Source organism: Cherax quadricarinatus, chromosome 1, assembly GCF_038502225.1.
Source record: "Cherax quadricarinatus isolate ZL_2023a chromosome 1, ASM3850222v1, whole genome shotgun sequence".
Taxonomy (NCBI): domain Eukaryota; kingdom Metazoa; phylum Arthropoda; class Malacostraca; order Decapoda; family Parastacidae; genus Cherax; species Cherax quadricarinatus.
In genome coordinates, this window is record NC_091292.1 from 2,116,299 (window position 1) to 2,128,730 (window position 12,432).

A 12,432-nucleotide genomic window follows, 5' to 3' on the forward strand; every position below is an offset into this window, starting at 1 on the left:
CAAAAACAGTGATAATGTGCGAGTGTGGTGAAAGTGTTGAATGATGATGAAAGTATTTTCTTTTTGGGGATTTTCTTTCTTTTTTGGGTCACCCTGCCTCGGTGGGAGACGGCCGACTTGTTGAAAAAAAAAAAAAAAAAAAAAAAAAAAAAAAAAAATATATTATAGATATATATATATATATATATTATATATATATATATATATATATATTATATATATATATATATATATATATATATATATATATATATATATATATATATACACACACATACATACATACATGCATATACACACACACACACACATATATATACAGGGGTTTGGGGTTTGGCTGTTTGGAGTCACATCTGAACTGTTGCATCTGGTCACCTCTGCAAAAACAGTGATTATGTGTGAATGATTGTGAAAGTGTTTCTTTTTTTTTTGGGGTCACCCTGCTTTGGTGTTAAAAAAAAAATTGTAAATCTGAGAATTGACTAATTTTCTCGTAACAGCATCCTTCAGTTTTTCACGATTAATCATATACGACTCATGTTTACTTTTTTAATGGTGCTCCTGTTCTAGGAGAACACCATTTGTCACTGGATATCCTCCAAATCATCATCATAATCATCACTGATGCCAAAATCACCATCATCTTCATCATCATCATCATCATCATCAGTGACATCCTCACCATAACCTCTCAGCTTCCTCCTGTACTCAGACACTTTGCTATCTTGGTCAGTCACCAAGACCAGAAGATCCTCTTGTTCTCGCTTAATGGCATCCAATTCCTCCTGAATATTCAAAGAAAAAAAGAAGTGGCATGAGTCCTGGGGATGGGGGGGGGAATCATTCCCTCAAGCAGCATCTACAACAACCAAGCACAAGCAGCTGATTTTATCCTGGCTAGGAACACAAAATAAGTGCAGTAAGCAAGTTGGAAGAAACTGCCTTGCTATCAAGATAATTACTGTGTATTATCCAAAAGACAATGGTCTTCTAAAAAACAATTTACCTGTATAACATTACTACCATCATTATACAAGTTACATGTATTTAGCTACAGTAAAGGGAATAAAAATTAAGAAGAAAACAATAATAGTAATAACATTATTATTATTATTATTATTATTATAATACAGGAGGGACCTGCTTATACAGCAGGTTAGGTTTCGGGCTACTGCTGTAAAGTGAAAATCACTGTACAGTGAATTTTCACTTTCAAATGCATATAAAAGCCTCATAACATGTTTACACTATCATACATTAAGTGAGCAATAGAGCTAGGCCTAAAAAATATTTTTGTCCTTAGCTTATAGTGAGTTGTGAACATATTTATTGTAGGAAGTCTGAATAATGAATGGGTATACAGTAGGTCCCCACTTATATGGCAGGTCAGGCTCCAGGCTACCGCCGTAAAGCGGAAATCACTGTAAAACAGAACCCCATTTTTTTCCACCTATAAATTCATATAAATGCCAGATAACAAGTTTACACTAACATATATTAAGTTAACAGCAGAACTAGGCATTAAAAAACTATAAAGTAAAATACATACACAGTACATTCATTACTACCTTAAAATATTTGTAGTCTTAAGAAGTTTACCTGGAGTTTACCTGGAGAGAGTTCCGGGGGTCAACGCCCCCGCGGCCCGGTCTGTAACCAGGCCTCCTGGTGGATCAGAGCCTGATCAACCAGGCTGTTGCTGCTGGCTGCACGCAAACCAACGTACGAGCCACAGCCCGGCTGATCAGGAACTGACTTTAGGTGCTTGTCCAGTGCCAGCTTGAAGACTGCCAGGGGTCTGTTGGTAATCCCCCTTATGTATGCTGGGAGGCAGTTGAACAGTCTCGGGCCCCTGACACTTATTGTATGGTCTCTTAACGTGCTAGTGACACCCCTGCTTTTCATTGGGGGGATGCTGCATCGTCTGCCAAGTCTTTTGCTTTCGTAGTGAGTGATTTTCGTGTGCAAGTTCGGTACTAGTCCCTCTAGGATTTTCCAGGTGTATATAATCATGTATCTCTCCCGCCTGCGTTCCAGGGAATACAGGTTCAAGAACCTCAAGCGCTCCCAGTAATTGAGGTGTTTTATCTCCGTTATGCGCGCCGTGAAGGTTCTCTGTACATTTTCTAGGTCAGCAATTTCACCTGCCTTGAAAGGTGCTGTTAGTGTGCAGCAATATTCCAGCCTAGATAGAACAAGTGACCTGAAGAGTGTCATCATGGGCTTGGCCTCCCTAGTTTTGAAGGTTCTCATTATCCATCCTGTCATTTTTCTAGCAGATGCGATTGATACAATGTTATGGTCCTTGAAGGTGAGATCCTCCGCCATGATCACTCCCAGGTCTTTGATGTTGGTGTTTCGCTCTATTTTGTGGCCAGAATTTGTTTTGTACTCTGATGAAGATTTAATTTCCTCGTGTTTACCATATCTGAGTAATTGAAATTTCTCATCGTTGAACTTCATATTGTTTTCTGCAGCCCACTGGAAGATTCGGTTGATGTCCGCCTGGAGCCTTGCAGTGTCTGCAATGGAAGACACTGTCATGCAGATTCAGGTGTCATCTGCAAAGGAAGACACGGTGCTGTGGCTGACATCCTTGTCTATGTCGGATATGAGGATGAGGAACAAGATGAGAGTGAGTACTGTGCCTTGTGGAACAGAGCTTTTCACTGTAGCTGCCTCGGACTTTACTCTGTTGACAACTACTCTCTGTGTTCTGTTAGTGAGGAAATTATATATCCATCGACCGACTTTTCCTGTTATCCCTTTAGCACGCATTTTGTGCGCTATTACGCCATGGTCACACTTGTCGAAGGCTTTTGCAAAGTCTGTATATATTACATCTGCATTCTTTTTATCTTCTAGTGCATTTAGGACCTTGTCGTAGTGATCCAATAGTTGAGACAGACAGGAGCGACCTGTTCTAAACCCATGTTGCCCTGGGTTGTGTAACTGATGGGTTTCTAGATGGGTGGTGATCTTGCTTCTTAGGACCCTTTCAAAGATTTTTATGATATGGGATGTTAGTGCTATCGGTCTGTAGTTCTTTGCTGTTGCTTTAGTGCCCCCTTTGTGGAGTGGGGTTATGTCTGTTGTTTTTAGTAACTGTGGGATGACCCCCGTGTCCATGCTCCCTCTCCATAGGATGGAAAAGGCTCGTGATAGGGGCTTCTTGCAGTTCTTGATGAACACGGAGTTCCATGAGTCTGGCCCTGGGGCAGAGTGCATGGGCATGTCATTTATCGCCTGTTCGAAGTCATTTGGCGTCAGGATAACATCGGATAGGCTTGTGTTAACCAAATTTTGTGGCTCTCTCATAAAAAATTCGTTTTGATCTTCGACTCTCAGTCTGGTTAGCGGCTTGCTAAAAACTGAGTCATATTGGGACTTGAGTAGCTCACTCATTTCCTTGCTGTCATCTGTGTAGGACCCATCTTGTTTAAGTAGGGGCCCAATACTGGATGTTGTTCTCGACTTTGATTTGGCATAGGAGAAGAAATACTTTGGGTTTCTTTCGATTTCATTTATGGCTTTTAGTTCTTCCCGCGATTCCTGACTCCTATAAGATTCCTTTAGCTTGAGTTCGATGCTTGCTATTTCTCTGACCAGTGTCTCCCTACGCATTTCAGATATATTGACCTCTTTTAGCCGCTCTGTTATTCTTTTCCGTCGCCTGTAAAGGGAGCGCCTGTCTCTTTCTATTTTACATCTACTCCTCCTTTTTCTTAGAGGAATAAGCCTTGTGCATACATCGAGTGCCACCAAGTTAATCTGTTCTAGGCATACGTTGGGGTCTGTGTTGCTTAGTATATCTTCCCAGCTTATATCGGTTAGGACTTGGTTTACTTGGTCCCACTTTATGTTTTTGTTATTGAAGTTGAATTTGGTGAATGCTTCCTCGTGACTAGTCTCATTATGTCGGTCTGGGGCTCCACGCATACATGTCTGAACCTCAATTATGTTGTGATCTGAGTATATTGTTTTTGATATGGTGACATTTCTTATCAGATCATCATTGTTAGTGAAGATGAGGTCTAGTGTATTCTCCAGTCTAGTAGGCTCTATTATTTGCTGGTTTAAATTGAATTTTGTGCAGAGATTTAAAAGCTCGTGTGAGTGTGAGTTTTCATCAGAGCTGCCTCCTGGTGTTATTACTGCAACAATATTATTTGCTATATTCCTCCATTTTAGGTGCCTTAAGTTGAAATCCCCCAGGAGCAAGATGTTGGGTGCAGGAGCTGGAAGATTTTCCAGACAGTGGTCAATTTTTAACAGCTGTTCCTGGAATTGCTGGGATGTTGCATCCGGAGGCTTGTAGACTACCACAATGACTAGGTTTTGGTTCTCGACCTTTACTGCTAAAACTTCCACTACATCATTTGAGGCATTTAGCAGTTCTGTGCAAACAAGTGACTCTGCAATGTACAGGCCAACCCCCCCCCCCCCCTTTTGCCTGTTCACTCTGTCACATCTGTATAGGTTGTAACCTGGGATCCATATTTCGTTGTCCAAGTGATCCTTTATGTGGGTCTCAGTGAAAGCCGCGAACATTGCCTTTGCCTCTGCAAGCAGTCCACGGATGAAAGGTATTTTGTTGTTTGTTGCTGGCTTTAGACCCTGTATATTTGCAAAGAAGAATGTCATCGGACTGATGGTATTGTTGGTACTGGGGGAGGATTTTTTTCCAGCATTAGGATCTGTGGTAAGAGGTGAGTATTTATTATAGAATGTCAGGTGTGGTAGCTCCCACACCTACCTGGAGTCTACCTAGAGGGCATTCTGGGGATCAACGCTCCCACGGCCCGGTCCACAACCAGGCCTCCCAGTGGATCAGGGCCTGATCAACAAGGCTGTTACTGCTGGCTGCACGCAATCCAACGTGCGAACCACAGCCCAGCTGATCCAGCATCGTTTTTAGGTATCTGTCCAGCTCCCTCTTGAAGACAACCAGGGATCTTCCGGTAATGCCCCTTATTGCTGGTGGGAGGCTTATTACGTTTTCTCTTAGCGTACCAGTGACGCTTCTACTTTTCACTGGGGGTATGTTGCATCGCCTGCCAAGTCTTTTGCTTTCGTATGGAGTGACTGCTGTGTGCATATTAGGGGCCAGTCCCTCCAGAATCTTCCAGGTGCAGATTATGATACATCTCTCTCGCCTGCACTCTAGTGAGTACAAGCCAAGTGCTTCCAGGTGCTCACAGTAGTTAAGGTGTTTGGTGGAACTTATCCGTGCAGTAAAGGTTCTCTGTACATTTTCTAGCTCTGCAATTTCACCTGCCTTGAATGGGGATATTAATGTACAGCAGTAATGTACAGTAAGTGATTTAAAAAGGATCATCAATGGCTTAGCATCTCTTGTCTTGAATGTTCTCATTATCCATCCTATCAGTTTCCTAGCAGATGTGATAGTGGCATTGTTGTGGTCCTTGAAGGTGAGGTCTTCAGATATTACCACACCCAGGTCCTTCACATTACTTTTCTGCTCTATTGTGTGATTGGAGTTTGTAGTATACTCAGTCCTAGTTATTATTTCCTCCAGTTTTCCATAACGGAGTAGTTGGAATTTGTCTTCGTTGAACATCATATTGTTCTCTGTTGCCCATTGGAAAACTTGGTTTATATCTTCTTGGAGCTTTGCCATGTCCTCAATGGATGACACTCTCATGCAGATCCTAGTATCGTCTGCAAAACATGATACCGTGCTGTGGTTTACATCTCTGTCTATGTCTGATATGAGAATAAGGAACAGGATAGGTGCGAGTACAGTGCCTTGTGGGACAGAGCTCTTCACTATGGCAGCATCTGATTTAACTCTGTTTACCACTACTCTTTGTATGCGATTGGTTAGAAAGTTGAAGATCCATCTGCCTACTTTGCCGGCTATCCCTTTAGCACGCATTTTGTGCTATTACACCGTGGTCGCACTTGTGAAAGGCTTTTGCAAAGTCTGTGTATACTACATCTGCATTCTGTTTGTTTTCCAGTGCATCTAGGATCATATCATAGTGGTCTAGCAGTTGCGAAAGGCAGGAGCAACCTGCTCTGAAACCATGTTGCTCTGGGTTGTGCAATTTTTGGGAGTCCAGGTGGTTTGCTATCTTGCTTCATAGAACTCTTTCAAAGATTTTTATGATGTGGGACGTTAAAGCTATTGGTCTATAGTTCTTAGCTACTGCTTTGCTGCCACCTTTATGGAGTGGGGCTATATCTGTTGTTTTTAGCGACTGTGGAATCTCGCCTGTGTCTAAGTTCCTTCTAGATAGCATACTTAGGGCCCATGAGAGGGGTTTCTTGCAGTTTTTAATGAACACCGAGTTCCATGAGTCTGGGCCTGGGGCTGAGTGCATGGGTATGCTGTCGATGGCTTTCTCAAAGTCTAGTGGAGTTAGGGTTATGTCATAAATCTGGCCTACATTGGCAGAATTTTGAGGCTCATTCATGAAAAAACTGTTTGGATTGTCTATCTTTAAACTGGTTAGTGGCTTACTGAACACTGAGTCATATTGCGATTTCAGCATCTCACTCATTTTTTTGTCGTCGTCTGTGTAGGATCCATCTTGTCTGAGCAGGGGCCCTATACTAGAAGTGGTTTTTGATTTGTTTTCAGCATATGAAAAGAAATATTTCGAATTTCTTTCAATTTCATTAATCAATTTTAGCTCCTCTTGTCTCTCCTGGATCCTGTATGAGTCCTTCAACTTTAGCTCAATATTTTCCACTTCCCTGGTTAGCACTTCCTTCCATGTATCAGATAATCTGGCATTCTTGAGGAGCTCAATGATTCCTCATCTTCTCCTGTAGAGGGAGTGTCTCTCTCTCTCCAGTTTACTTCTTCTTTTCTTTTGTCTTGTAGGAATATACCTTGAACATACTTCAGCTACCAGGAGGGTGATCTTTTCGAAGCATTTGTTAGGGTCCATGTAATTTAAGATATCCTCCCAGCACGTTTCATTTAGGGCATAGTTTACCTGATCCCAGATGATGTTCTTGTTGTTGAAGTTAAATTTGGTAAAGGTACCCTCATAGCTGTATGCGTCTTGCCAATCAGGACTCCTGTGCATGCAAGTCTGGAGTTCGAATAGATTGTGATCAGAATTTGTTGTTTTTGATATTGTTATATTCCTTACCAGGTCCTCACTATTTGTGAAAATAAGGTCCAGTGTGTTCTCCAGTCTTGTTGGCTCCACTATCTGCTGACTTAGGGTGTGTTTGTTGCAGAAATTCAGCAGCTCCTGTGTGTGTGTGACTTTTCATCTGAGCTGCCTCCAGGGATTATTTCTGCTACAACATTATTTGCTATATTTTTCCATTTTGTGTGTCTTCGATTGAAGTCGCCAAGCAGCAAGATGTTTGGGGATGGGGCTGGAAAGTTATCCAGACAGGAGTCAACTTTTGATAGTTGTTCTTTGAACTGTTGGGAAGTTGCATCCGGTGGCTTATATACAAGTACAATGACTAAGTTTTGGTTCTCGATTTTTATTGTCAGAACTTCAACTACATCATTTGCGGTGTTCAGTATCTCTGTGCAAATGATAGACTCTTTGACACACAGGCCAACCCCCTCCTTGTTGCCTGTTCTTTCTGTCGCACCTGAAAAGGTTGTATCCAGGTATCCATATTTCACTGTCAAAGTAATCTTTTGTGTGGGTCTCTGTGAAGGCTGCAAACAGTGTATTTGACTCCCCTAGAAGTCCACTAATGAAAGGTATTTTGTTGTTGGTGGCTGGCTTAAGGCCCTGTATATTAGCAAATATAAACGAGGTTGTGTTGGGGGGATTTTGTTGTTGGCATCAGTAGCTGTGAGTTCGGATGGGCCACTGGCTGTGCCTCCAGTCAAACAAGGCTCCAAGGTGGTGGACTATTTTGGTTATCTCTTTCCATTTTCTTTCTTCGTTTCCTACCACTAAAAAATCACTTGGGGTGTTGTCATAGCTACTATGATGTGTTGTACGGGGTGTGTGCCTCCTGGTCCCTTTTAAATGATATGCAGTGCAATTGGTATTGCAACATTGTTTTTCAAGGACTGAAAACTGACACATCTCAGGGTGGAAGTACAGTGGACCCCCGCTTAACGATCACCTCCCAATGCGACCAATTATGAAAGTGTATTTATGTAAGTGCGTTTGTACGTGTATGTTTGGGGTCTGAAATGGACTAATCTACTTCACAATATTCCTTATGGGAACAAATTCGGTCAGTACTGGCCCCTGAACATACTTCTGGAATGAAAAAATATCGTTAACCGGGGGTCCACTGTATTTGCAAAGGTAGAACGACACACTCCCTTAGACAGGAGGTCACGACATTTTTTGGGATGCTCAAGTTGCATGCCCTATTCATTTTCCCTGATATTCCGTGTTTACAGATGCCCCAAACACAGGATTTGCAGCATTTTGTTTTTGGCTGGATAAAATTCGTGCTGGATATATTCCTAATCTGTGCAGGCCCTAGAGCTGCACTATAGTCCTCCATAGCCAAACCAGAGACACCACCATCTGTTGTCATGGCACCAACATTTTTCCTGGAAGAGGACTCCCCTACATCTGTACTAGAGGCTATGACTGATTGCTGCAGAAGAGTCTACCCCAGAAGAGGACTCCTTTACTACAACTGTACTAGGGGCTATGGCATTGGTGGCTGTGGAAGAGTCTTTAGATGAATCTGGATTTTCAGAATGGCTGGGGGCTGGGTCTGGGTCAGCCCTAGGGCTGGGGACTGAGCTAGCTGTTGTTTTTGTTTCCTGTGTTTTTTCCAGTGGGTATCTGCTTATTTTTGGGTCAGTTGTTGTAGACTGGGCATTGTGTGTGTGTTAGACTTGACTCCTCTCCTATCTTCCCATGCTCTGTATATTCCAGGTAGACTATTCAATAGTTCCTCCTTTTTTTCATGTTTGTTGTTTATTAACCTCCTGAGTGCTTTCTGGATATCTGTCCATAGTTCCACATCCATGTTGCAGATCCAGAAACACCTATTTAGATAGATGTCATTTTTGGTTGCAGTGTTTATTCTTGCACAGGTAACATGATGTTTTGAAAAGCAAAGGTTGCATGTGATTCTAGATTTTTTCTCAAGAGCCTTTTCACATGTTCCACAGGTATACTGTACTACCATCCTGCTTGTATCATATTTGCAACTGGGTACCACAAGAACCTGATCTTCACTTTACCTTTCAGCTCTGCACTCAGATGTGGGTGTTATAGCTCAATGCATGGGTATGTGGGATGTAATTAGTATGGAGACTTATTACACATTAAAAGCTTTTATGTTGTATAACATCATATATCATACATCCTACAGCATCTGACTCCTGTCATGATCACTGCTATTCATCTTATCCTGGGCTTCAGTTTACCTTTCAGTTCTGCACTCAGGTGTGGTATGTGGTCAATGCATGATGTAATTAGTATGGGGACTTATTACACATTAAAAAAACTTTTATGATATATGACATCTTATATCATACATCCTACAGCATCTTATTTCTGTCGTGATCACTGCTGTTTATCTTATCCTGGGCAGTTATATGTAGTGGCAGTGGCTGGGTTTCAGTGATGAAAGGTAGGTCGGTGGTCAGGGGTATGGGTGCCAGGAGGGGGTGGGGACCATCCCCGCTGGTTGGTGTCGGAGGGGGAGGGTGGTGAGAGGATTGGTGGTGGTTTATCCTTTTCCACTATCTAATCACTGCATGTTCACTGTTTCCCTGCACATTGATCCACTATCTCTTATTATATTACTTCTACTATGGCTTAATACTCATCCAGTTTGTATCCCCACATCTCCACTTTGCTTGGTTTGGTGATGAGGTGGGTCCGTGGTATGAGTGCCAGCAGGGAGGGGGGAACCATCCCTGCTGGTTGGGGTACGAAGAGGGGGCTCGGTGGGGAGAGAGGTGAGGGGATCAGTGGGGTGTGCATAAACTTGCGCAGTTTGTTCCCATATAATTACACCATAGCTTACACTAGCACTTGGGATTTAAAAGGATTTAAAAGGATTACTCTCATCCACAATTCAGTACACTATATCACTGCCTATTCAAATCCTTTTTCTTCGTTATAACACCTGTACGATAGTTTACATTTCTCTGTTGCCTCTGGCAATAATTTTTCCTGGTGGTGGTTGACCCATTTATATTCCATATATTATACTCTATGTATTGGGTATTTGACAGATTGCTGTAATCCACATTTTAAGATCACTATATCACTGAACATCAATACCTCGCCATTCACTATATTTCTTATATGGAATGAGAAACAATCCTTCAGTATAAAACACAACCCACTGTGTGGTAACACCTGTAGGCCTAGTTCACAGCCTGCTCTCCTCACTTTTATTAATAATAATATCTTATATTCTCCTGTGGTTTTAGCAGTAATCCTTTTCCATTTCTTAGCTTTTCTGCTCTCTGAGTTTAGGCTAATCCCTGATCTTTCTTATTTCCCTTCACTGATCTACGTTCACTGCTAGTCACCAATCATTTCCTATATGGCACCCTCCATAACAACCATTATTCTGAGCCTGGCACTCTACACTTAGCACTATAAAAACTATTTTTTTCCTCTTCAATGGACACCGATGCTTCCCTTCCGTGGGTTTAAAAATGTATACGCACTTTAGGTCCTCACACGCCTATTTTCCACACACTGTCCCCTCTGGGACCCCAGATACACGCAAAATTGGTGGAGCTCAAACACACGTGACTTCCTGGTCGGCTCACACCCACACACCCCCCAGCTACCAGCTACCATATCTACACGAAATATGACAAATTTAAAGCGCTCCAGAGTAATTATTATTAATATTACCATCGGCATACCTTGTTCACTAAGTTTAATATTTTCTAGCAACTACCCTTAGATGCCATCATAAATGAGAGAGAACAAGTAAATGAGGAGAGAGAAGCTGAAAATGTAAACAGACGAACACGTAAGGGGAGTCACTCGGTCAGATGAAATGTGTATTAATGCCTATTTACTTTTGGTTCATACTGGTACATTTGCATGAATAGTTGAGGCATTTACCTTAAATACAAACACTTACATTGTGTAAAAGTTGTCTTCATGTGAGTGCAGTAGAATAAATAAATAGCTATGAGTGAAGGCATCTTCTTCTTTCAATGTACCAGCCGTATCCCACTGAGGTGGGGTGGCCCAAAAGGAAAAACAAAAGTTTCTCCTTTTAAATTTAATAATATATACAGGAGAAGGGGTTACTAGCCCCCTTGCTCCCGGCGTTTTAGTCGCCTCTTATGACACGCATGGCTTACGGAGGAAGAATTCTGTTCCACTTCCCCATGGAGATAAGAGGAAATAAACAAGAACAAGAACTATAAAGAAACAGAAGAAAACCCAGAGGGGTATGTATATATATGCTTGTACATGTATGTGTAGTGTGACCTAAGTAGAAGTAGCAAGACGTACCTGAAATCTTGCATGTTTATGAGACCAAAAAAAAAGACACCAGCAATTCTACCATCATGTAGAACAATTACAGGGAGTGAAGGCATACGAAAAGAATAATTTTCTACACTTACCTCAAGTAATACTAAAGTGTACACATTTCCTCTGGTGTTGGACTAGAGAAAACAGAATTCTTGCCATCACTCCAAAATGCCGCCCAGCTACCACATCTCATGTTTGTGAAATTTATTTTACTGTGGGTGTATGTATCATGTTTGTTATGTAATGTGCTTCTTATATAATTTTGAAAAAATACTAGAGATGGATTAATGAAAATGTCTATATTATTGTAATATACAACATTTAATGTGCCCCAGAGCAATTATTATGTATTAGTATTATTATTTTCATTATTACTAATATGGTGTCAAGACTAGTGAGACACTCTTAGTGATTTTAATGTGTACCTGCATGCCAGCACAGTGTGCAAGTTTATTTAGGTACAGGTACACAAGCACAGCCTCTCCTCACTTAACGACATACTCGTTTACCGATGCCTTGGCTGATTTCCCCTATTCTGTTTATTACAATATACAGTACACTACTGTATAAATCTTTAAGAATATACCAGAAATGTTATAAATGGTGCAAAGGTGACATTAAGACAATATTAAAGATGGTTGACACAAACCCACTACCATTATAGTATGCTCCTCACTTAGACATGAATTCATTTACCAACGTATCCTTAGGAATGGAACTCTGTCATTAAGTGAGGAGAGGCTGTATAATTATCAGAGGTTATATAAAATATGCAATAACTTTAAAATGCTTGAAATTTTGGAAAGTTTCCAGACATAATGGAGAGATGAGGAGCTCACAGACATAATGGAGAGATGAGGAGCTCACAGACATAATGGAGAGATGAGGAGCTCACAGACATAATGGAGAGATGAGGAGCTCACAGAGAATGTAAACAGTGGCGTGTCGGGGCCATATTAGCGAGTCAGGTGGGAGCTGTACAGTGGATCCT

At 41.5% G+C, this 12,432-nt stretch overlaps 1 protein-coding gene across 4 annotated transcripts in view; it reads right to left on the reverse strand.

Annotated features, from left to right (window-relative positions):
• Nucleotides 1-440: 440 nt before the first annotated feature.
• p115 (General vesicular transport factor p115) overlaps nt 441-12,432 on the reverse strand; it is a 93,289-nt gene continuing 81,297 nt past the window's right edge. For all 4 annotated transcript variants that reach the window (XM_070082343.1, XM_070082527.1, XM_070082471.1 and 1 more), the window contains one exon: nt 441-785. In XM_070082343.1, coding sequence (XP_069938444.1) covers nt 585-785 — 201 coding nt within the window. In that variant the 3' untranslated portion in view covers nt 441-584. The remainder of the gene's footprint in view (nt 786-12,432) is intronic.